Here is a 27,734-nt window from a genome sequence, read left to right as displayed (position 1 = left end):
AGGAATACTTTTTGTTACAAGGTACCTGTACTACAAGAAAACCAGATATTACTGTACTATTTTAAGGTGAAGTTAGATTAGTTAAAAATATAAATTGCAAAATTTTCGTACAAAGAGGTATAAATGATGTAGTTAGAAGACTGTAGAATGATATAAAACATTCACTTAAAATAAGAGCAGGAAGAGATAAGAAGAAAAATATGGTAAGAACTAGTTACAAACATGATAGATAATAATCTAAGTATGGCAATAGTCACTTTTAAGAATAATGTGAATATACCAACCACACAACAGATTAGCAGAGTAGTTAAAAATCAACACTCATAAGACAAATAAAAATAAGATTTGGCTTTGCATTGTCTGTGCATACATTACATTCAATATAAAGAATCAGGTTAAAAAGTAAAAGGGTAGAAAAATATACCATGGTATCACTAAACAGAAGGAAGCTATAGTAGCTTTATTAATTTCAATGAAAACTAATCTTGGAACAGTGAATGTTCTCATGAATAGAAAACGGTTATTATATTTTTATTTGGAACGAATTTCCCAAGAAGATTTAATAATCCTAAACATGCACACTTAACAATGGAGTATCAAAACATACAAGCCAAAAACCATAGGGCTGGAAGAAGAAATCCGGAAATCCACTATTACAGTTTAAGACTTCAACATTTCACTTTTAATAATTGTTTGATCAAGGAAGTAGGAAATTCAGTAGGTGTGTGACCTTGACCTGAATAGTGCTATCAATCAACTTAATCTAATTGACACTTGTAGAATATTTCATTTAACAATAGCCAATAGGCTTCTTCTCTCCAGCTTATATGAAACATTTACCAAAGGAGATCACATTCTAGATCATAAACCACAACTCTAAAAATTTTAAAAATACAATTATGGAAAGTGTGTTCTTAGACTATGATCAATTTAAGCTGTAAATCAAAAGTAGACAATCAGGTAGTTTGAAAATACAGTAAAATAATTTGCATGCATGATTTGTTCCAGAAACATGCTTGTACCGCTTGTATTTCAAAGGAAGTTTCCCCATAAGAAACCGCGGAAACTCAGATAATTTGTTTCACAACTCAAAAATATTCATATAAAATGATTGCAATTCTGTAACATAATATAATAAAATAAATTAACCTGCACTGAGATTTAAAAACCTTCATGCCTGATGTGAGGGAGAAGAGAGAGGAGGGTTATTGTGTAGTAAGACTTTCACGAATGGAATCACTGCTATCTGTTGGATCAATGAACACTTTGTTTTCATGCAGCTTTTACAAGGAACCTACCAATGATATTTGCTTTTGTTCCTTTTGAGGATTTCAGGGAAATATGACATTGCATTGTTGTTAATACAGATTCATTGCTTGCACTGCTGTAGCCTTATTCAAGTGGTGGCTGTCTATAAAACCTTGTACTGTTTCCCACATTTTACAAACTCTAATCTCATTAGAAGTGAGGGATTCCTCTCCTTTTTGGACTAAATTTATTGATACATTTTAGGTATACATAATGGTGACATTCATTATAGGGAATTTGTACCTGTACATGATATAACTCAATTCTGTTTTTTTTCTCATTCCTCTACAGTCCTTTTAACCCTTCCCCTCATTTACAAAGCCTTTTCCCCCTTTTCCTTCTTTTCCTATTTTTTTCTTTTCCCTTCCTTCTTTTGCCCGTCCTCCCTCCCTAGTTCACTTTCTCATTTGGACATCTTCCTATTTACAATATCTATTATACATTTAAGCTGGTCCTTACTTAAATTTTTAGTTTCTCGTACCAGAGAAACATGCAGTACTTAGTATTGGTGTATAATCTTTTTGGTGACCTGTTGCATTCTATTTGGCAATATTTTATTGAGGATTTTTGCATGTATGTTCATTATGTAGATTGACTTGTAGTTCTTTTTCTTGGTTGGGTCATTCTCTGGTCTTTGATATTGGGTAATGTTTGCTTCCAGGAATGAATTTGGGAGTACTGCTCCCCTTTGGACTTCATTAAAGAATATGGGAAGTATGGTATTAGATCATCTCTAAATTTCTTGTAGAATCCAGCAGTGAATCTCCCAGGTTCTAGGCTTTGCTTTGTAGGTAGGTTTTTAATTACATTTTCAATTTCATTGACTGATAGTGACTTATTTAGAATTTTTATATTGTCTTGATTCAGCTTTGTTGATTCATATGTATCTATGAACACCCCTTCCTTCTGAATTTTCCATCTTACTAGAATACAAGTCATTGAAGTACGTATAGATGATCTGGATTCCTGCAGGTTCTGTTGTGATTTCACCCTTTTCATTCCCAATTGCATGAATTTGACTCTTGTTTCCTTCTTTGGCTAAGAGTTTGTCGATTTTATTTATTTTTTCAAAGAATCAACTCATTTCATTGATTCTCTGTATTGTTTTTTAGTCCCCATTGCATTAATTTCTGCTCTGATCATTATAATTTCCTTCCTTGTATGAACTTTAGGTATGACTTATTCTTTTTCTTCTAGAAATTTGAGGTTCAACATTAAGTTGTTTATCTGAGTTCACTTTGTTTTCCTGATATGGGATTTCCCCACTATAAATTCCCCTCATAGGACTGCTTTTATTGTGTCCCATAAGTTCTGGGTATGTTGTACTGGCACTATTGTTTATTTGTAGAAGCTGTCTAATTTCTTCTTTAATTTCATCTATGTGCCATTTGTTTTCAACAGAGTGTTATTTAGTTTTCATGTGTTTATGAAGTTCTTGTGGTTTCTTTTACCATTAATTTCAATTGCACTATGGTCTAACAATATCTATGAGATAATTTCATTTCCTTTGCATTTACTTAAGCATGTTCTGTGAGTTAGTATGTGGTCTATTTAGGAGAAGGTCCTGTGTGCACCTGAGAAGAATATGTATTCTGATGTTATGTGGTGGGACACTCTGTAGACATTTACTATGTCCTTTTGTTAAAAAGTTTGGTTCAGTTCTGATATTTAATTGTTGGCTTTTTTGTCTGGTTGATCTACTGGTGACAGTGGCTATTAAAGTCCATTATTGCATTTGTGTTAGTACTTAGTTGATTTTTCATGTCTGTCATTATTTGTTTTATATAGCTGGATGCACTGGTATTTGTATATATATATATATAAAATTCATGATTGTTATCTTTGCCTCTTAAATTGTTCCCTTTACAAGAATTTAGTGACTTTGTCTCTTTTAATCAGTCTCTACTTTGTCTGCCAATAAAATAGCTACCCATCCTTTTTTCTGGGTTCTTGTTGCATGGAGTATTGTTTTCCATCGTTTGGCTTTCAGTCTATGAGTTCCTTTTTGAGTTAAATATGTTTTTTGTATGTGTCATATTGTTGGATCTTGCTTCTTGATCCATTGCCAGTCTGTTTCTTTTGATTGGAGAATTAAGACAATGAACATTGGTCTTTAAACCTGATATGTATTGATTTAGCCTTGACATGTTATTTCCTGTTGTTGGCTCTTTTTTAAAATTTTTAAACAGAGTAAAATTAAACATAACAAAACAGGTCATAAAGACCCAAGATTTCAAAGCAAGACAACTAGAGATCTTCACTGCCTATCATAGCATCTCTTGTTTTCTTCCAAATAGTTGTCCATATCTTCACATATAATGAATCCATATAAAACAAAATAGTGGAGAACTGATGAGAGCAGGATGATGAAAGCATTTTAGGTTTTCAAAACCAGACAATAAGGAAGTCAACAGTGGCTGCCATAATGTCTCTCATTCTCTTCAAAATAGCTATCCATACCTTCATGGATGTTGAAATTAAACAAAATAAAACGGACTAAAATCACTCTGAACAAAGAATAATAGTACTGCTAGATTTCACATCATGACGCTACAGAATCAGCACGGGGTACCTTAGTGTCTCTTTTTCTTCAAAGTAGCTGTTTATTTCATTGTGCATTATATTATTGATTCTCAAAAACCTTTTAGAAGTTCTATGCATGCACGAGTCTCTACATGTACACCTAGCCTTTCTCTGTTAGAGGGAAAAACAAAACAAAACAAAACAAATTCCTAGAAAAACGGGAAACGAAAAAGACATATAAACAATAGCAAAGAGCCCAGAACACTGACAATATATGCCTTCAAAACAAGGTGGTATGAGCAAATCAAAACTAGGGTTGTTATTTTACATAGTGATCTTCAAGAGTTCCTTAGATCACTATACAATAATATGCCCAATTGTTCCATCCTATGAATGTTAACTATTTTGTTCTAAGAACTTATCTAGTCTATTCTTCAGAACATTTTGAAGTTCTGGTTTGGTGTTCATTAATTCCTTTGGTAGCTCTAGCTCTTTGTCATGGAAGTATTTATTCATCAATTTTGAAAGTAGTTTTGCAAGGTAAATCAATCTGGTTTAAAAGTTGTTTTCTTTTAGGGTTTGAAACACCTCACTCTAAACTCTAAATTTGCTTTGAGGGTTTGGGTTGAGAATTCTGCCATGATTCTGATGGCTTTTATTTTATAGATGATTTGTTTCTTTTCTCTTAACAGTTTTTAATATTCTATCTTTATGTTATTTGTGCTGTTTCCTGCTTTCTTCATTGATTCCAGTCAATTTTATGTTGTAGCTGCTGGATATATTTCTCATAGTCTCTTGCTATTTTTAAGAAATCTTTCTTTTTATGATTGCTGATAACCTCAATCCTGTCTTCTACATGTGAAATTTTGTTCTCATGCTGGGTAATCCTGTTGTGTACACTTTCAGATGGATTTTAATCTCATGAATATCTGTTTCAGTCTGTTTTGTGGATTCCATTTCTTTCTTGGGCATTTATTGTTTTATCATTTTCCTAAGCTCCTCTTTTTCTTTTCTAACCTGTATCTGCTCTAGAATCATTAAACATGGTGATCATTGTGATGACCATCTCTGTAATTATCAGAGGAATTGTTTTTGATTTGATTTTTTTGTAAAGCCTCCTTCATTTGCTTTGTTGGTACTACTTTAGTGAGTCCAGGTAAGTAACTTTTAGATTGTTCCACCTCATTGCCCCCTGAGTTTACATTTGATAAGCTGGAAGTCTGGGATTCATCTTAAGTGTCTTTTCATTTTGTATTTTTTAAAGTCCCAATTTCTGGATTGATTCTTGTAAATTGTCTATGGTGAGTAGTTTTATTTCTAGTATTTAGAATCTTCACGAGGTGAATACTTTCTCAGAGGTGTCTTCCAGATGCACTGGCTTTTGGCTTTTGAGTCTATTTGAAGATCCTATCTCTTCAGTTTATTGGAGATGAAAAATTTCTGCTTACTTGATCCAAGCCCTGTTTCTATGGCATTACCTATTGCATTTTTTGTGCCCCTTAGGCTTCGCAGTTTTGGTATACCAGGAAGAACAGCTGGTTAGAACAGTTTTGTCTCCCTAATGAAGCGCAATCAGCAATACCAATAGTGACAAACTGAGATAACTATTAATTTACCATCTTTGACCATATGAGCGCTATTTGTGCTTATATAACAATGTCTAGAAAATTGTATACAAAAGCTCTCAATATGGCAGTTTTACACTCAGGGAAAAAATTTAGAAGGGGATGGCAGAAAAATAAATAGAAGAAAGGAAAGAGATTGGAAGCAAGGCTGGAGTATAAAGATGGATCTTCCAAACTTTGCAAAACTGGTGCAGCAGACAGGAAGAAAAAGAAGTGAAAAAAATAAGGGTTCTCGGTACAGTTGACTGCCCTCTTGTGGGACATGTGATTGGAACAGCTCAACAGCACTGCAGCCCACCAAACCGCTCCACTTGTGGCTTCTCCATAGGGCTTCTGGGGTTGCCAGCCTTTGGGGGTCTGCAGCCTCTGTGGTCACTAGCAATCACCCAGCAACTGTAGTTTCCACCTGCCCCTGGCCCTCAGGGTGTCCAGGCTCAGGAAGAAAACACTGACTGCTTCCTCCTCCCCTGTGAAGTTCCTCTCTTTGTTCTCCCTATGGGCTTCAGATCCTTCTTAGGTCCCAGGGACCCACTTCCCTCATTTTTCTCATGTTACTATGTTCCAGTGTTTGGCCACCAATTCTCAGAAAAGCTCTTTTTCTGCTGCTTATCTCTCTGCCATTTTCCTCTGACCCTTCCTCTTCTTGTTTTTCCTCCTCTGAAGATGACCTCTTGGTGTAGGAGACAGTCACCCACAATCCCCGAGGTAAGGGGATCATGGGCTCAGTTGTGATCATGTGATTTCTGGCGTCATGTAATGCTTATATTGGAAGACACTGCTTGTTTATCAAGTTAAAATTTATTTTAAAAGTAACACTCAACCTACAGAATACTTGCAGAACAAATTACTAGCAATCTAAGGTTTCCCTGAATTTGGAAGTTAAGGAGAACAAGTTTCTAAGTAACACATAGGTCCATAGGTTGAAAAGAAGTATGAAGAGAAAATTTAAATGTTGCAAATTAAATAATAATCAAATTGCAGTTTAACAAAACATTTGAAACTTAGGAGAAGAAAGTGATTGCTTTAAATGAACTTGCTGATAAAGAAGATCTTATGACAGTAATATTAAGTTCCTCTGTAGGAACCTGAACAAAAAAGAGTAACTAAGTGCAATCTAAGAATAGAGGAATAAAAGGAGGGAGGAAGAAAGCTACAAGGAAAAAGAAAAAAAGGCAGAGACCATTGTACTGTTTGACATCAAATTATATGACATTCTGGGAAAGACAACTCTGAGCTGTAATAAAAAGCAAAACGATCAGCAGGGTGCAAGGATCAGGAAAGCACAGGAAAGATTTATTCAAGTGGTAAAATGCTGTATGATGCTATAATTGTGGACAGGTGACATTACACATTATATGTAAAACCCATAGCACTTACATCACGAAGACTACAGCTTAAATGCTTGCCAACTTTTAAATAATCATTTTGAAGTTTGGTACATTTTAGGATAAGATGCAGATTGTGACAGAACAACTTGTACTATAAATTTATGAAGCAATCTCATTGAAAGAAAGGAGGGTTAAAGGTGCCAATCTAACTTCAGAAATAAGTGAATAGATAAGTGACTATAAGACTAGATGTAAAGGGCCGGGAATTTAGCTCAGCAGCACAGCACCTGCTTGACAAGCACAAGATTCTGAGTTTGATTCTCAGTACCAAAAATAAATAAATAAATGGTCAAAAGACTAGATGTAAAATAAATGTGCATAGTGATATACTTTGGTTCATGAAGATGTTTCCCTGAGGGGGAAAGTTGTTGGCTTAACGAAGAATTCTGCTACTACTATATCCTGTATCCTGAAACTGAACAAATAAGTAAATGGGTGATGGATGGTGAAAGCCGGAGTTCCTCATTCTAAAAGTAAGAACTGGGGAGGAAACTAGAAAGAATCATGCAGCAGTAGATTGAAGTCAGATACTAGAATGTACTTACGTTTAGCTTATAAGCACAGATGGGTATATGCAGAAATACTTTAGATAAGGGAATATATGTGTGTTAGTATACCATATTCCCCTGCTCTCAACTGTGAGGGCCTCGAAACAACACCACTCCAGTAACATTCTCCAATAAAAAGAAAAAGGACTGCTTGGGGAAATTCCAGATTCTGGACTGGCACAAAAAAATATACAAAATGAAGACAGTACCTCTGTTAGTGCTAGAAAGTGAGGAAGTGCTCAAAAACTTGCACACATGTGCATGAATTCGCAAGATAGGGGTGCATGAAAGGGACCCAAGGAGCAAATGAAGGAGCTCCTAGTGGTCAAAGCTAAGCATTATAGTTGAATTGTAACACAATCTGTAAATGTAAAAATATATCTGAGTGTATACTGATGTAAATAAATGACTAAATAAGTGGGAAAGAGAGACATATTCTTCATTCAGACGAATTTTACTCTGCTCTCAAAGAGGAAGAGTATATAACTCCTTAAAGGTGTGCTGTACATAGTGACTTCCTTCCTAAATAGTTTAGTATGAAAAGAGGGAAGGAGTTCTCCAGGGGAGAGACCTGACAAACAGTACCTCAGTCAGGTGATCATATTCACCATCCACAGTGGTGTCATGTTGGCAACATAAACTTTTGATAAAATGTGACATTGATGGCACTTTACCTTTTTGATGTTCCTCTCCATAATCCATCATTCTGGGTAATCATAGAGCTCAAGAAAGTCTCCTAAGTTCCAGTTGCAGAAACTTCTGTGGTGTAGTTGATCAGTGCACCCTATATTTGTCAAGATGATCAAGAACCAGGGAAGTCTGAGAGGTTGTCATAGAGGGGAAAAAAGCCAAAGAGAGATGAACACTAAATGTAAGTGGTACACCGGAACATGAAAGGGCTCTAGGTGAAAACTAAGGAAATCCAAATAAACTAGTTGACTATAGTGATTCAGTACTGGTTCATTAATTGTATAGCTCTACCATATAAGGTAAAGTACTAGTAATGGAAATCAGTTATGGAATATATGATAATTCTCTACTAACTTTTCAGTTATTCTGTAAATCTAAAACTACTATAAAATAAGTTTACAAAAGTAGTTTTATTTAAATAAAAATTTAAAAAATATGAAATATCTGATTTATTAAGAAGGGTTTGAATTGATATAGGGAGAAATTAAAGAGAAGCATGAGAAAAATGAGGATGGAGAAGTATGTTCATTATTTTGATTGTGGCTATGAGTCCATAGTTGTGTTAATATATCAAGAATTACGCTCTATAAAATGTAAACTTCAAATCTATGCAGTGTATATCAGTTATATTCACCAAAACTTTAAAAAATCAAAGAGGACAAAAATACTGTAAATGGTAAGCCTAAATACAATAGTATCAATATTTACATTAAGTAGAAGTTGTCTCCATAAACTATAGATATGTACTGTGTTCTTGGAATTTCAGTATTTTAATTTACATCATTTAAAAGCAAAAAGATGCCACAGAAATGCTACAAAATGAAAGCAGTAGTGGCTGGTTGGTATCATACAAAGCAGACTTCAGAACAAAAAAACTTAACAAGGATTGAAAAGATATTTATAGTAGTAATATTTTATATGCAGGAAAAAGAATGATTCTAAATGTGTATAAAGTCCCTTCAAAATAGAGGAAGCAAAAATTAATACACTGGAAAAAAAGGAAACAAAAAATTCTAATCCTCAAAGCTGAAGATTTCTGTAACCATGAGAACCAGAAAGATACTGAAAACCTCAACACCATCCACCAAATTTACCTTACTGACACATACAATTGTATTTGTTTTTAACAATAGTAGAAAACGCGTTTTACATGTATCTGTGGTACATTTGCCATAGCAAACAATATGTTCATTAGACAAACCTTAATGAATTTGGATACTTAAAAATCATGCAAAATGTTCTCTGAACATACTGGAACTATCTGGAAATCGATCGATTAGGAAAATTTTTGGATACTTGGAAATTTAAATAGGACACCTCTAAATTAATCCAGGGTCAAAAAATTTTGAACTGAATGAAATTGGAAATATGGTACATCAAAATTTGTCAGATGCGCCAGTTCACAGTGAAAAATGAATAGGATTGGGTTCATATAAAATGTCTTAATATATCAACCTAAGATTACATATTATGAAAGTAGAGGGGAAAAAAAAGCAAAGAAATAATCAAAGAGAATTGAAGGAAAGAAATAAGAGCTAGATGTTAAGTGAAACAAATCAGACACACAAACTCAACTGTTGCATGTTTTCTTTAATGTGAGAGATTTAAAAGATAAAGAGCAAAATGAAAGACAGATCATAGGAAACAGAGATCTTTCTTAAAAGGAAAGGGGATCAAGAGATAGGGGGAAAAGTAAAAAGAGGAAGGGATGAAAAAGAAACTTAAGATGCTTTAGGTATGATTACTGACTCCCACAAAGAATGTAAACCTGTACTGCAAACACATACTAAGAAAAAAGAAAAAAGCAGGAATCAATACAATTGAAAACAAAAATGATGAAAATAAATAAAACAAAGGGTGAACCCTTGAAAAAGTCAATTAAAGAAATCAGATTAACTAAGAAAAGGGAATACAAATTAATGGAAGATAATTACTACAGATTCCACATTAAATGGGTGATAAGGGAATATTAGAAACAACTTTACTCACATAAATTTCTCAGTAGACCATTTTTTGAGAGACAAACTACCAGTATTTGAGTAAATAGACAACTCAGTTGTATGCTGATTGAAGGAATTGTATTTGTAATTTGAAAAAAGAAAACTTGTCCCAGTTTTACTGGCAAATCCCACAAAATACAGAAGAAATGATATCCAATTCTTACAGTCTTTTCTAGAAAATAGAAGATGAAAGACTTCTCGATTTATTTTATGAGGTCTACCTTAGGCTGCTACCAAAATTATGCAAATAGACTATTAAAACAAGATTATAAGACAATATTTTTCCTAAGTATAGATGCAAATATTCTCTATTAAATAGTATTAGATTGAATCCAGGAATACATAAAAAGGATAGGAAGGACAGTACATGCAGACCAAGAGATGTTTCTCTGGAAATTCAAATCCTATTCAAAATTTGGAAATTAACTGGTGTAATGTATCATATTGGGAGCTGACAAACTTAAAAAAAAAATCCACCTAACTAGAATACAATGAAAAGTTGTGATCTCAATAAAGAAAATCTACAAAAGAGGTCTATAGCTACTTCAACACCATAGCCGTGTGTGTGTGTAGGGAAACATTTTTCCTGACGGAATAAGCAGAGACATTGTTATTTAACCTTATACTGCAGGTCTTAACCAATGCAATATGGTGAGAAAAGTAAAAAGAGACATAAGAATTACTAAAACTCTATATTCAAATGTGAATTTCCTGTATAGAAAAATTGCATGCATCTACAAAAAGAAAATTTCGAAAGCTTGCAAGTAAATTTAGCAAAATTGAACTTTACGGTTCATTATATAAAAGTAAGTTGTACGTCTATATGCTAGTAAGGAACAATTTTTAAACTTTTTAAAATTAGCATTTACAATAAATTTTAAATTGACACATGATATTTCACTACACTCATAAATATGTACAATTTTATTTTTCTATATATCAGTTAAAGTTAAATTTAAGAATATTTGGGTATAAAACTAACAAAATATATGCAAAATCAGCCTATTGCAAATTATGAAACACTTTGATGAAAGAAAGATCCCAGTAAATAAACACAAATACTGGGATCTTAGATTGAAAGACTCGCTCAATAAAATCCCATCAAGATTATTTTATTGGATGGGGCCAAACTCGTTTGACTGGGGGAAAAATAAATACATATATGAAGTTGGCAAATGTTCCTATCAGATTTTAGACAAACTAAAACCAGCATATCCAAAAAAGTATTTGTTAGGTAAAAGAATTGACACATACGTAGATCCAGGGAACATAATAGAGAATAAAAAGAGACTCACACAAATATTATGGTCAGTTGATTTTTATATATGGAAAAGCAATTTTTGGTGAATGAATGTATAGCTATAACAACTCCATGCATTGAAGTAATTATTCAACAATAAAAGTAAGTGAAATACTGGGAGTGAAGTGAATAAACCTCAATTGGTATGCTAAAGAAAGAAACCAGTCTTAAAATGATACATATTATCTGAATCTCTCTATATGCCATTCTAGGAAGGCACAACTATTACCATAAAAACTTTTATTTGAACAGCAGGGTCATGGTCATATAACTTGTTCTATACATGGAGAAAATAGAACATTTTACATCTTACATATACTTCTATGTTTTGTTTTGTTTTTTTCACTTTAATCTTCTAGTTCCAAAGTTTGTAATGAACAATGAAAATGAAAAGCTACAAAGTGAATCATCTGAATGAAATGTTTGTAGCAGAATCTCAGACCTGGACAGTGTATCCAAGAACCAGTTATATTGGCCTCTCATTTCGCTACCACATCCCCACTCTCATTTGCAAAATACTGCAGTTGAGCAAATGTTTGCTTCTTATAGGAGGTCAAGATCATAGAGTTCAGGAAACCTGACCTAGAAGTTACAAAGCCTGAATGACTGTAGACAAGTCACTTAATGTTTGTAAGTTTGCTTTCTTATCTTAAAATAAGGATAATAATGCCAGTGCTATTTAACTTTATATGTAAAGATACCATGAGCCTTATAATAATTTCACAATGAAAATTATTTTTTGTATAGTAAAGTGCTTAGTAATTCATTACTATTATTAATCTATTAATCTATGGATTACTGATTATAAGAAATCAGTATTTTGTGGTATCTTATGACAAAGCAAGTTCAACTCTAAAAATTGCTATTATTTCTGAAAGTAATGCAAAAAAGCCAGAACCAGTAAAGCATGCCTGTGATTGCAGCACTCAGGAGGCTGAGGCAGAAAGATTGTTGTGAGTTTGAGGACAGCTTGGGTAACATAGTAAGTTCAAGGCCAGCCTATTATGTAGCAAGACCTTTCAAATAAAGAAAAATATGCATACATACATACAAAATAAAAATAAAATGATATAGAATAATTGAAAACTTTATGGCCCCATGAAGTTGATTGCTCTCTGGTTTTAAAATGTTCCATTGTTTAAATATAAGACACACTGTTCCCAACAAATTTTGGGGATAGACTAGCCACTATCACCAAAATAATATTCAGAAGATTCCATCAGGAAGAATAAAAAGTAATATACTTATAAAAATGAATTTGAATTATGTAAGAATGCAGTTTTAGTTAAAACTGTAGTTATTTCTTTCTAGCAGTAGATGCCAGTAGAGTTCTTTCTTTTAATAAAAGTCATATTGCCTAAGCACTTTCATAGCAACAACTTCCTGATCACATTAACATGCATAAAAACATTACTCGAAGAAACAAATGTTCAACTCTATAAGAATTTTATAACAAATAGAAACAGTTTTATTGAGAAAATGGACAAATTTCAAAATATATTTTCAAGCTTCTTAGCTAAGGGAGCTTCAATATAGTAATTTGGTTTTAAAGCTTATTTCTTGTTTTAAATAAGGTAATCTAAGTGTTCTGGCTATTTATGTGACATTTCTTAAGCAATGTGGGGGATGCGTAATAGTGGCTAGATTTGTTAAAATTGATTATGGTCAGGCTGAAATGTTAGGGTAGTGTGTATCTTTGGCAAGGAATTTGTATCATGAGTGTGATATCTTAGAGGATAACATGTCAGAGAGCTGAGTGACTGATGAGAAAACAAGAAAACATTTGCACTGAGTGAAAGTAGAACTTGAAAAAATTTAGCAAACAAATGTAGAGAAAAGGAGAAATCCAGTGATGTTACTACCATTACTGTTTGTCCACATGAAACAAATTTTTACTTACAAATACGATCCTATTGTAAGTTAAAACATTTTTCAGTATTTAAATATTCTACTTAAGATTTTTAGGTTGTTAAAAGTGAGTGGATACTTCATTTAGTATCTTGTATGTCTAATCACATGCATTTATGAATTTAATTAATAGTTTGGGGACATATAAAGTCATAAACAGCCAATTTTAACACAAAACCCTAAAATCAGTGAAAACAGTTTATGTTTTCTAGGAAATAATGTGGTAAACTTCATTGAAGAGTTGACATTTATAGTGAATGCTGAAAATTAGAATTTCTGTTAGGAAGGCAAACCAATTGAATTCAATCCAATTCTTTTTTTTTTTTTTTTTGGTCTTTTTTCGTTTTTATCGGTACCAGGGATCGAACTCACGACTGCCTGCTTGCAAGGCAGGTGCTTATGCCGCTGAGCTAAATCCCCAGCCCCCCAATCCAATTCTTGCCATACTAAGTCAATCCATACAATATGAACACTATTTATTAATATGTCAGATACTTATCAGTGTCTATTTTGTGTAAGGCACTCTCAAATGTTAATAAAGTATATATATTATACATATATTTATATGGAAAGCTACAAATTTAAGAAATACAGTTTTACAGATGCTCTTTTCTGTTTTATTACAACAAACATTGCATACAGATAAGTTGGTACTACATAGCAAACTCCACTAACCAGTGTTTTTAATGGACTTGTGTGTGTCTCTAATTTGATTAATTATTTTTCCACACTTATTCTATTTGTTATATCTATTATATTTGTCAGGCGGTTGGCAGGAAATGTGGACTTAAGATATTTTTAGAAATCTATTTGTAAGACTTTTTCTTTCTTTTCCTTTTTTCTTCTGTATTTAGACCTTTCAAAGAGGAAAGCACATACAGTTCACATCCTTTAATTGGTGTCAGAAGACAAATACTCAAAGTTCTTGTTAAATGACTTAAGTAATTTTTTTCCCCTGCAGATTGGTGATGTCAAATTTTATTTATTAATTAAAGTTATGTTTCTACGTGAGTTACTAAAATTAGAGGATAAGCAGTAATCTTGTTGAGATTTTAAAATTAACGTGCTTCAATTACAAGGAATTGTTTTTTTCTCAACTGAAATTTCTTGGTATGCCTGTTATCTTATGTAATTATAATTTACATGTATTTTAGGATTTTCTTATATAATTTTAAATCTGAATTTTTTTAACCTCTTTTCAATTTTAGAGTGTTTTAAAATATACTACTGGTAGGCAGACACATGTCAGTAGATAAATTTGATAGGCGATACTTCTACACTAAGTTTCTATAGTTCTGGTAACTACTAGACTTAAATCTTATGACTTACTAATATTTAGGGATTTTTTTCCCCAAAAGTTATTTCTTTGAACTTCTTCTGAGTTATAACATGTGTTTTCTGTCTGTTTTGTAAGTCTTGTCTTACACTCCGTATCAGTTTTTGATGAAAGCATAACTGCTCTACAGATTCATAAATCACTCATATTAACTGACTTCTTGGAAAAGGGCAAGTTGTATTTTTAACGTGTCCTGTTTTGAGGATGATTTGGCCTTCATTTGTTTGCATAGGGTTGTAATACATGTATAGCTAGTTTCCCTTTCTGAAAAATGTTCAGCCTACTCTCTCTCTATAAAGCTTCATGCTTAATGTTCTCTTTAACTTTTTATTAATATTAAAACACTCAAACATATATCTTGCTAGGCAGTTATTGTAAGTTTTTAAAACCCTCATCTCTAGTTGAGATGAAAGGAGTTTTGATAAGAAACGCTCAGTAATGTGCTGTTTTATATTAACAGGAAACAGACCAACAGTAGTGGTTTGAATACCCTGCAAACAGGAAGTTTGACACATGCATAGCTCTTAGCTTCTGTGTAAGAAGTTGTCGAGCTCCTTCTGGAAATATTTTTAGTCACGTTAAGTAAAGAGTAAATGTACATGAATGGCAGCTTATAGAGAACTGGCCTGTAATCAGCATACAGGTACATCTACTGCTCTTCAGAAATTGGAAGGTTTTGCTAACCGGATATTTCATAGACACTCAAAAAGTTCTGCACATGATCAGAAAACAGCTCTGGAAAATGACAGCCTTCATTTCTGTGAACACACTGCCTTATGGGACAGATCAAGTAAGTTTTTTTTCTTCTTAAATGATAGATTTTAACTAATAGCTAGAGTACTAATTGAAGAGTTAGAGTAAAGCATAGAAATGTTTTGTCTTTTTATGACTTACAGCAGACCATTTTGCAAGATAAAGTTGAAAGAATTCTACAAAAAGTTGATCATAAGTTGAACTGAATCGTATATTTTATTGTTTTGTATTACATATGACTAAGTTTTAAATTTTCATAAGAAAATTTCCTATAGTAATCTGACATCATTTCTAGTAGATAAAAAACTATTTGTTTTAATCTTTTTATAACAGTATCTTCTTGCTTTGAAAGAAGCAAGAAGACTTTCAGATTTGCAGTTAAATTTTCATTGTTTATGATCTTTTACTTTTAAATGTATCTGTGAAAGTTATTTCAGTTTCTACAAGCAAGATTTTTAAAAATAAAGCAAAATATAATTATTTTATGTAAAATCTTACATTTATGATATGGATATTGAAGGCTTTCATAATTTATATTATAAATATGGCTAAAATTCAAAAAAGTTGACATTTGCATCATATTCTTTTTAGGCATGTTAAAAATATTTGGACTTACCTCTTTGCTAAAAATGTTAATGAAATACCATTTTGGGAGATACACATATTTAAATGATAAGTTTCACATGTAAACAGTACCAGTGCCTCCATTCCAGTCTCACCTTGGACCTCCCCAAGGTATTTTTGTCACTTTGATAAAGGAACAGTAGAATTACCCTTGGCACTCTAGCCCTTTTCATTGAATGTTTGATCATTAAATAGTACAGGTGTTTGCCTTTGTGTTTATATATTCCAAAGAGCTGAAGGAAGAAATTCAGCTAAAAAAAACCTAGTTTACAAAATTTACTCCATGGGTTTATATAGTACCTGAGTAGTTTCATAGAACTTTATTTGAATTATTTTTTTATGCATAAGAATTTTTAAAACCGTCTTCAGGCCATTTTAAAGAGAAAGTGAGGAAAAATATATATTTGTGCAGATTTTTTTTTTTTTACTCAACAGGTTTTATTGTACTTGGTCTTTACTGTACAGCAGATTGATAGGTGAAGAATGTCACATATCTTCAAGACAATTGGGAATACTTAATACCACAAGCATAAACTTTTTATTCATTCTTTTTGCCCTATTCTATAAAACGGCAGTCTCCTACCCACTTTGGAGTCATTACTGTGTATTTCAAAGATAATCCAAAGTTAGATGAGGGACAAGGACAGAACTGAATTAATTTCTATTTCACCAAAGAACAAAACTTGTGTCCTTATAAGACATAAGAACTATTTAAAGAGAAACTAAGTATTTATTAATTATTCGTCCAATCTATTCTTTTTATATCCCCAATATTTTATACACAGATAATAACATTATATAACAGATACAGTGTTTTGTTTAAAGAAAATTATGATAAGCCTGGAGTGCTGGTTTCCTATTATGGAATGTATATGGAGGAGAAAACACTGATATGGCACAAAACAGAGGAACCCTATCATTTCAAAATTCCAATGTTTATTTTTGTGGTGAAGACATAAAGTTTTTTTCATTTGTACAGTGAGATGTGAGTTTTCACTATATGAAGTTTACATACAAAACACTGTTCAAAGCTATTTAAAGCAGTTTACTTGCATGACTTGTTTGACAACGGAAAGGAAGGTCGTATCTCCCAATGACAAACACTCAAATATACTTGTTCCAAAGTGCATTTAAAAAAAAAAAAACATTTTAAGTGTAGAAATAATACTTTTTAAGAGTTGGGTTCATAAATTATTGAGTAAATATTACCAGTATAGTTGGATATGAAATGTAGCAAACTTTAATCAGAATTCCTTCTCTAATGAAATAGTAGGTAGGAAGATATGTAGGATAAAAGCCACATAGTGGTTTCCAAGTGTTTCATCTTTTTCACAAGTAAATTAAGTAACAGGAATTCCTGTTGATAGCATAAATACGTAACAGCTAATTCCATGCACATATAACTATTTGAAGGTCAGAGGAAAAGCGTAGAGGAATTCTGCTTTTTGTTCTGATCCAGAATGAATGGGAATATTGACGTTCATTGAGATCTCTTTATAACAAACTTATTTTAATTAGCTTGTCAGTCTTTCTTTAATCATAACTGGTCTGTGAGTTATATGATCTGAATTTAATACACATTCTGCCATTTTAAGTCTTTGACTTTACATATTTACTATCCTCTGCAACATTTTAGGAAATACATAGATCAGTATTTTGCCTATTTCCTCTTCCGATGAATTTACAGACTATTTCTCTGATAGTTTCAGATCTATTTTAGGGAAACTTAGATTTAAATATTATATTGAACAAATAAGCAATTTTGAATATAGATTTTCACAGGTGGAATTAGATAGCTACAGTAAGTATTAAACTCTATCTTATCATGTGAGTTGACCTTTCTGATTACCTTTCTGAAGTTCATGCAATCTTTCAGACAGTTTACTTCATATTTGTTAATTCACTGCATCTCTATCATTGTAACTTTTAAACTAGTAAACCTTACTTTCCATATTATCTTTTTTTCATACAATTACAATTTGCAACTATTTTATAAGCTTATTGATAGTATTTAATTTCTGCTCATTTGACAGGTCTTTTTGAGTTTTTACTGTGGGACAGTTTCTAAACAAGTTTCTGGGAAAATAAAATCTACTTCTGTGCTCAAAAATAAAAGTTGGAAAAGTAACTGCAAATAACAATGTTCAAAGAATATTGGTGTTAATATTCAGAATTTTGGACTAAAGTGGAGAGCCAATGAAGTTTGTTAAAATGGAAAATAATATAGTATAACATCAATTAAATGTTTAAAAATCTAAACTGGCAAAATATGGGATAGTTTAACTTGCTTTTTTTCTACTATAGGGAAATGTGTATAGCTACCATATATTTTCTATCTGTGCTGGGCCTTACTTGAAACTAATTTTGACACTACAGTGAGCGTGACAATAAACTGTCCTATAATAGATTCCCTTTATAATACTGCTTATTCAAGATACTTTGGTCTGGAATTGCCTTTTCTTCTCACAATGGTGAAATTTGCTCATACTTTAGTTCTCTCAGATATCAACTCTGGTAGAATAACCAAGACATCCTATTTCTCTATCTTTTGTTCTTATTAGAATTCCTGGTCTCCTTCCTTATGCTCCCGTACCATCTACTTACTTTTAATAGGATTTATTTTATCATTTTAAAATTATATTCCTCTTAGTCTTTATTTTGATGTTAAATTCTGTGATGGCATTGAACTTACTAGCTTATCTTGGCATTGCTAACACTGTTCTTAATATTTAGTTGTTTGTTAGATTAAAATTTAATATATTACAGAGTTAATGAAATTCATTTAATTTATTATAGTGTGATCTTTGCAATTTATTTTAAAAGCCTATGCAGATTAACCAAAAAGAGAAAAATGCTAACCTGACACAAGTAAATACTACATTTCAGAGGCATTGAGGCTTTCAGTGATACCTGTGTATTTTATATATGATTTTAAAATAAGAATTAGAGTATTCAACAGAGTTTATAGCAAAGCTAAAGTTACTGGGATATTAAATAATTTAAAATTAGGAAATGTTTTAATGGGCTATATAGCAATGCGTAGTACTATGACAGTTATATAAATACACTGAGAAACTTTTAGCTGCTTCTGACTTGCCAAACATAGTCGTAGGACAGGGTTAGAGGAGATGGCCAGTTACATAGATAGAGAGAGAGCATATATATAAATATATGCTGTAGTGCCTCATAGTGTGGCATGGGACTGGCATCATTATTAACATTACTCAAGAGCTTGTTAGAGAAGAAGATTTTCAGGTCCCACCTAAACCTACTGTGTCAATTTTATATCTCAACAAGATTCTGAGTTGATTCATATGTACATTAACGTTTGAGAAGCACTTATTTCCCAATAACATTTTAAGATGATTTTCAGGTAGTATGTTCATAAGAAAATTTGGAACCATACAAAACAATAAAAAAATGTAAGATTTCATGCAATCCTGCCAAAATATAACCACTATTAATATTGTCATGTTTTCTAGCTTTTTGCTATTTTATTTTAAAATGGTGTGGTTAATATCCTTGTCACTAAATCTTTGAGCGTACTTAAGATTATTTTTACATTTTACATTATAAGTTTAAAAAATCCATTTGCTAATGAACACTTAGGTTAATTACAGATATTGACTCCGATGAATACCGCTGCAGTGAACATGAGAGTGCAGCTACGTCTTCAGCATATTGATTTTCTTTCCTTTGAATATATGCACAGAAGAAAGATTGCTGGTCATATAATGGTTTTTGTATATTTATTTTTTTGAGGAGCTTCCATACCATTTTCCATGATAACTGTATTAGTTTACATATACGCCAGCAGTTGCTTTTTCTTCACATCTTCTCTGACATTTGTTATCTTTTATCTTTTTTTTTATTATGACCATTTTGACAGGCACGAGATGATAATCTTGTTGTGCTTTTAGTTTGTGTTTTCCTGAAAACCAGTGAAGTTGAGCACTTTTTTCCAGATACACATCTTCTCAGATACATTTTTTCAGGTCCTTTGCCCCTTTTTTCATTGGATTATTTTTTCTATTGAATTGTTTGAATTCTTTATACATTTTGGATACTGACCCATCAAATTTGTGCTTTTGCAGATATTTTCTTGTATTCTACAAGTTATCTCTATTGTTATTTAACTTGCTATCCAGGAGATTTTCAGTGTGATATAATCCCATTTGCCTATTTTGCTTTTGGAGTCATGTCTAAAGACCCATACCAGTGTTTCTCTCTCTGCTTTGGAGACATGTCTAAAAACCCACATCAATGTTTCTCCCTATGTTTTCTTCTAAAAGTTCTATAGTTTCATATCCTACACGTATTAGTTGACTTTTGTAGAAGATATAAGGTAAGGGTCTAATTTAACTAATTGTATGTAAAAATCCAGTTTCCCCAACACTAGTTGTGTTAGGCAACTTTCCATCACTGTGACAAAATATCCGAGAAAATCACAATGGGAAAAGTTTATTTTTGGCTCATGGTTTCAGGATGTGGTCAGCAGGCTGCATTGCTTTCAGGCCTGTGGGGAGGCACAAACCTTATGACTGGAGGATGCAGCAAAACAAAACTGCTCATCTGATAGCATTCAGGAAGCAAAGAGAGAAGGAAAAGCCAGAAAGGAAAGGATGGGAACAAGATATAGCTCCCCACAGGAGCTGAGCTAACAGCTAAGGCTGAGCTAACAGCCTTATCACTGAGCTTCATACACAGTCTGTTTTGTGTTATTTTCTGATACAGGTCTTGCTGAGATTTCCAGGTTGCGCTTGAATCTGTGATCCTTTATATAGCAACGACAAAATCAAAATCAGCTCAAAACGAGATCCCTACCTTATACGTAAAATACTCATCTCTTTATCTGAATTTTGAAACAATAATTAGTCTCTTTGTTAGCTCAGTGAGTCTGCCTAGTACAGAAAAAGAAACAAAAGGAAGGACAGAAAAGAGGGAAGGAGGGAGAAAGGAAGCAAACTAGGACCAACAAAGTTTTGATATATCCTTGCTTTTGTTGATGTGATGCCATGGATCCTTGCAAAGACTTTACTGATTCTTAATGTCTCAGAATTTTATTTTCTTAATTTATATCATATCCTGAGTCATCCTAGCCACATCATCTGCCTGATAGGATATGTGAGAAATTACTTTGAGCCCGTTTCTACACTGTACTTGAATGAGTCTGTGAATAGAACACCAGTGGCCTGTAACCCAAATGAAGTTTGCAAGTATGTTTTGTTTAATCCTCATGGGAGTTTTAAAATAATTTAATTTGATAAACACACACACATACAAACACACTACAATTGTAAATCAACAGGTTCATTTAGATATCTGGACTTCATACTTTGAAATCTATAGAACTCTTAATCTAAGAACAAAGTGGTCAGCACTGCATAACTGTCTTCTTTAGCCTTATTCTATTCAATTTGTTCTCACCTTCAATACTCCTGTTGTTTTATCTGACTGGCTTCGAATTTGGTCACTGTCTATTGTTGAACTCCTGTCTCCAACTCAGATTGTCCTTTCTTCAAGGGGCCACACATTTATGGCTGTTATAGCTTGTGTCCAGATGTCCCCTCAAAGCCTCATGCAGTCACAAGTGGGGCTTTTTCATAGTGAGGCTGAATCTAAAGTGTGTGACTGATTCATAGTGCGATGCTAGAATTAAGGGTGGGTGATTTGGCACCATCCTAATCCTGGTAGGCTGGATACAATAAAAGGGACAGAAAGAGGTATTGTCCTGTGTTTGCTACCTTCTGCCCTGCATGAACTGTTTCTCCTCTGTGATGCTTGTCTGCCATGCCACCATGCCTTGGAGCCAGCCAAATACAGACTGAAACATTTACAAGCTGAGCCAAATAAACCTTTCCTCACTTAACTTTATGTGTCAGCTTTTTGTTTAAGCAGTGAGAAAAAGTAACTAAGACAATGACTAAACTTCATGAAAGATGTTCTGGTAATTGTGAACCTAAGAAAAGATAAAAAAGACCACATCTTTTTTTATCCATTCTGCAGTTGATGGGCATTTGAGTTGTTTCCAAGATTTAGCTATTATAAATTATGCTGCTATAAAACATGAATACAAATATATCGTTGTGGTATGATGTTTTTAATTCTTCCAGGAAGATACCTAGAAGGAGAATAGCTGGGTCAAATGAGACCTGTCATGCTAGATTTTTGAAGAATCTCCATACTGATTTCCACAGTGGTTGCCCCAGTCTATACTCCCACCAACAGTGGAGAAGAGTTCCTGTTTCCCTACAGGACTGCGGCAATTGTTATTGGATGATTTCTTGATGATAGCCATTCTTTCTGGAGTGAGATGGAATCCCAGTGTTTTGTTTTGTTTGTTTGTCTGTTTGTTTGTTTGATACTGGGGATGGATCTTGTGATGTTGTGCTTGCCCGGCAGGCACAGTGCCCCTGACATATATCCCTGGCCCCTCAGTGTTGTTTTAATTTGCATTTCTCCAGTGACCAATAATGTTGAACATTTTTTCATATATTTGTTTGCCATTTGTATTTCTTCATCTGAGAAATGCTTGTTCATCTCAGATGCCCATTTTTAGATTAGGTTTTTAAATTTGGGAGACCTGATTCTTTTTAATTCATAGTATATTCTAGATATAAATCCTTTGTCTGAAGGACAACTGGCAAAAGTTATTCCCCACTCTGTGGGTTGTCTTTTCACTCTGTTGGTAATTTCTTTTATGTGCAAAAGTTTTATAATAAGATGAGATCTCAGTCGTAGGTAAATGGGTGCAACTAAAGACCATACTCATAAGTGAAATAAATCAGACTCATGTGTGTAAACATCACATTGTCTCCCTGATGTGAGAAACTGAAAGAGTAACTAAGATCTAAAATGCACAATAGATATTGTTCAAATGGAAAAACAAACTAGAATGGGAAGGGGGAAACGAAGGAAGGGAAAAAGAAAAAAAACAAAATAGAAGATAGTTATACTATTTCTCTTAGTTCATTGAAAAGAAATGTTGGTGCTAATATCATTTGGAGAATTTTTTATGCCCATATCTTGGACTCTGATTAGTTACTTTAAAATTAACAATGCTCACCATATTAACTGTTGTTATTCTCCTATTGTTTTGTTATGAAATTTTGTTTTACTTTTTCCCATACAATAAAAAGAAAGAAAAAAATTAATCTGTATGAGTCCTTTATATATTCTGAATAGTAATCTCTGGGTTTCCCTCCCCCAAAAAAAGAAAAAAATGGAGTCAAGAGTTTGATTTTCCCCTTTCAAAATTCTTGTTTTAGTTTTCATGTAGAGCTATTTGTGTCCTTCCACTTGCTTAGCTCTGTTTACCATGGAGTGTTGAGAAGGAAATGCTTTCACAAAGCCCCAAAACCTTTTGTTATCTTACTCCTTCAAGGTCATGGGTGCCCATAAGCCTTTCATTTGCATAACTAAGTTGTCCACTGATAACACTTATTCCCACAGCAAAGGTCTGTTGCAAGCAGATTCTTGACATTTTTTTTTATTTTTTAACATTTAAAAAAATTGAAATATTTTACATACCATAAGATTCATCATCATAAGTCAAAAATTTAGTGTTAACTAGTACATTCATAAAGTTGTATAGCTAGCATGATTGTTCTAAAACATTTCTATCACCTCAAACATTTCTTTATGCCTACGTAGTGGTAACAAATCCATACTTTTACCCCAGTTTACAGATAAACATTGATCTGCTTTCTGTTCATTTTCTTTCTATCTGCTTTTACTACATATATAATTGACAAGTATTTCCTTCTAGTCAGTAGCTCATCTTGGCATTTTTTAAATGATATTTTTCAAATGCAAAAGTTTGTAATTTTATTTTTCAGATATGTTATATAATATTAGTTATGAAATATGTAGGCTATTGTTTTTGGCTTCTTTCACTTAGAATAACATTTTTCTGGTTAATCTGTGTTGTAGAAAATATCAATAGTTGTTTCTTTTTATTACTGAACTATACTATGTTGTGCGAATGTAAAACATTTTGTTTATTCAGCAGTTGATGAGCAGCAGAATTATTTTTCAGTTTTTGGCTATTTGAATATGTGCATTTGAAAGCAAGTCTGTGTGGACAAATGTTTTTGTCTCTCTTGGGTAGAAATCTAGGAGTGGAATTATTGGGTCATGTAAGTTTATGTTTAGATTCTTCAGAAACTGCCCAGCTGTGTTTCCAGAGTGGCTATACCATTTCATGTTTCCATTGTTTGGATGTGAATTGGTATTTCACCATTGTGGTTTCAGTTTGTGTTTCCCTAACAACTACTAATCATATTTTCATGCTTTGGGAAGCCATTTGTGTTTTCAAATCTCTTGTCCACTTACAAAATAGTCCTTTTATCATTGTAAATGGTCAAATGTTATCAAGCCTGAAGAATTTTATATTCCGAATACAAGTCATTTTACTACATGTATAATTTATAAATATATCCTCCTACTCTGTAGCTCTTCTTGGCAATTTTTAAATGATGTCTTTGAAGAGCAAAAGTTTGTAATTTTAGTGAGTTCTAATTTATCTCTTTTTTTTCTTTATGGAGTATACTTTTGGTCTCAGAGCCTAAGATATCTTTGTCTAATCAGAATAATGAATATTTTTAATTTAGGCTTCCTCCTAGAAATCTATTGCATTAAGTTTTTCTTTGGTGTGAAGTATGGGTCAATTTTATATGCATATCTAATTTTTACTACCCTATGTGTTGGAAAAAGTTTCTTTTCTTCAGTGAATTGTCTTAATACCTTTGTCAAAAATCAGGTGACCATAAATGTATAGGTTCATTTCTGAATTTTCAGTTCTGTCCCAGGAAATTCTATATGTGTATCTCTGTGCTAATACCACACTGTCTTGATTTTTGTAACTCTTAGTGTAAGTTTTGAAATCAATCAAAATTCTCCAACTTTGTTCTTCTTTTATCAAAATTGTTTTGGTTATTCTGGATAAATTTTATATGAATTTTCATATGAATTTTAGAATCAGCTTGTCAGTTTGTAGAGAAAAGCCTGCTGGAATCTTCACAGATATTATGTTGAATCTACAGATTTACTTGTGGGGAATTGCCATCTTAACAACTTTGAATCTTATAATTCATGAACATGAAATGTCTTTCCATTTATTTAGATGTTCATTAACTTCTGTCATGTATGAGTGCTCTTAAATTATTTCCTATTTTATTTCTGTTGATTTTATTGTGAATAAAGCTGTTTCTTAATGTCATTTTTTATAGTTGCTAGTTTAGTTTTTGTTTTAATAGGTTCTTTTTTTCGGATAGAATCATCTTATCTTCACATAAAGACAGTTTTCTTATCAATATGTACGTATTTATGTATGTCTTTAATATGTGTTTTTTTAACACTGGCTAAAAACTTCAGTACAAAGTTGCATACAAGTGGCAAGTACCTATGTCTAGTGTTAAAGGGAATACATTTCATATCTCAGCTTTAAACAAAATTAATGTAAGCTAGGAGATCTCTTCTATCTTCTACATACCTTTTGTAGTTTGAGGAAGTTCCATTCAGTCTTAGGTTTTGAGAGTTTTTATCATGGCCATTGGAGTTATGTAATGCTTCGGGGTATGTGTTGAAATTATTATGTGCTTTTGTTCCTTTTAGTCTATAAATATTATTAATTGACTTTCAGTGTTGAATCAATGTTGCTTTTCTGGGATAAATACTATGTGGTCATGGTATATAATTCTTTTTAAATTCTACTGCCTTCAGGTGGCTAATGTTTTGGTCGTTAATGTTTATGATAGTGGCAGACTTTTCTTTGAATCTTTGATCCAGGACCTCTAGAATATTTCCTGCTCTGAATTCTGAGAGCATTTTTATAAGCTTCTATATTAGAAAATGTCATATAATTTCTGAGGGAAGCCATCTGAACCTGAGCTGAATAGGAAATATTGTAGCCACTAATAAGTTATTGTTTTTTGTTATTCATCTATTTATACTATTTCTTCTTGAGTTAGTTTTGGTAATTTGTGTCATTCTCCACATTAATCCATTTCATTTAAAATATCTTACATGATTGACATGAAGTTGTTTATAGTATTACCTTGTAATACTTTTAATTAATTTCTCTAGATAGTATTATCTCTTCACTTTTTATTTTTATTTTGATAGTGTCTTTTCTGTCTTGTTTCAGTGTTTATTCACAAAGTATAGTTTTATCAATGACTTTTGGTTCTCTTGAATTTTTCTCTATTGTTTTTCTGTTTTAAATTCCATTGTGTTTCTCTGATTTTTTTTCATTTGTGCCTGTTTTTATTTACTCTTCTATTTTTTAATTTATTAAATCACAAACTTAAATTACTTACTTGGGACCTTTCATATTTTCCGATCTAAGTCATTAAAGCTCTAAATTTCCCTTTGTATTACTGTTTTTGCATCCTACAAATGTTCTGCTTTGCATTTCTTTGTGATTTAATATCCAAGCATAGGAATTTCTGAATTTCTTTGTGTTATTGATTCCTGTTTTAATCATACTTGGTCAGAGGAGGTATTTTAAAACATTTAACAATCCTCTAGAATTAAGTGAGATTTGTTATGCTGTCTAGTACATGATTAATATGAAGAATTTCCATGTGTAATTTAAGAGAATGTGTATTCTGTTAATATTAGATACTGTATTTCATAAATGTCATCCTTTTTATGGATTTATTCAAGGTTTGTTTGTACTTGCTGGGTTTTTTGTCTAGCTTTTCCAACAGTTGTTTAGCAAAAAGTACTGAAATCTTTGACTGTAATCATGTCATCACTGAGTCTCAGTGTCTACTTATGTGAAGGTAGTGTCATAAGATTATAATGGAGTGGATAAATTCCTTTTGCCTAGTGATGTTGTAACCATCATAGTGCAATGCATTACTCAAATGCTGGTGGTGATGCTAGTTTAACTGGTGTAAACCAATTGTGTTGCTAGTTGTGTAAAAGTACAGTGCACATAATTTATAGTACAAACTTGATAATAAACTATGATTTAAATATTTCCTACACTATATTCTTTATCATTAGAGTATATTCTTTCTGCTTATCTATTTTTTATTTTATCTTTATCTCAATCTGATTATAGACATCTATGATAAACAAACAGTTAACATCATATTAAATGGTCAAAACTTGAAAGTTTTGACTCTGAAACCCAAAACAAGACAAGGATGTCCACTATCACCACTCCTAGTCAATATCAGTCTGGAAACATTAGCCAGAGATATTAGACAAGAAAAGAGAATAAACGGAATAAGGATAGGAAAGGCAAAAGCTAAATTATTGTTATTTGCTCATAAGATGATACTTCACATAAAAGACCCCAAACATTTCACCAAAAGGCTTCAAGGAATTAACAACCAAATTCAGTAACATAGCTGGATACAAAGTCAGCACTCAAAAATCAATAGCATTCCTGAGAGAGAAATTAGAGTAACCACACCCTCCAATAGCATGCAAAAAAAAAAGTAAAAAACTTAGGAATCAATGTAACAAAGGAAATATCTTGAAGATTCTAGTACTCTGAAAAAAGAAGATCAAAGAGGATACCAGAAAGGGGGAAATAAAGCTGCTGCTCATGGATAAGAAAAACCACCATAGTGAAAATGGCCATACTCTGAAAATTGCTATACAGATTTAATGCAATCCTGATCAAAATACCATTTGCTTATCTATTTTTAAAAAGTTTACTGTAAAATATTATGCCAGGTTATGTTAGCAGCAACTTTCATACATCTCATGTTTA

At 32.4% G+C, this 27,734-nt stretch overlaps 1 protein-coding gene across 2 annotated transcripts in view; it reads left to right on the top strand.

Annotated features, from left to right (window-relative positions):
* The window catches only part of Prkacb (protein kinase cAMP-activated catalytic subunit beta), a 113,500-nt gene that overhangs the window by 30,266 nt on the left and 55,500 nt on the right, over nucleotides 1-27,734 (top strand). The window contains exon 1 of one of the 2 annotated variants that reach the window (XM_003478802.5): nucleotides 15,138-15,416. The exons of the other annotated variant lie outside the window; for it this stretch is intronic. Coding sequence (XP_003478850.1) covers nucleotides 15,230-15,416 — 187 coding nt within the window. The 5' untranslated portion in view covers nucleotides 15,138-15,229. Of the gene's footprint in view, nucleotides 1-15,137; nucleotides 15,417-27,734 lie in introns of those variants that run through there. 2 annotated transcript variants of the gene reach the window in all.

Source organism: Cavia porcellus, unplaced genomic scaffold (assembly GCF_034190915.1).
Source record: "Cavia porcellus strain 051 isolate PalLab524CR breed Dunkin Hartley unplaced genomic scaffold, mCavPor4.1 scaffold_1, whole genome shotgun sequence".
NCBI classification, from domain to species: domain Eukaryota; kingdom Metazoa; phylum Chordata; class Mammalia; order Rodentia; family Caviidae; genus Cavia; species Cavia porcellus.
The sequence above is the reverse complement of the archived record's forward strand: the minus strand, read 5'-3'. Positions and strand labels throughout refer to the sequence as shown.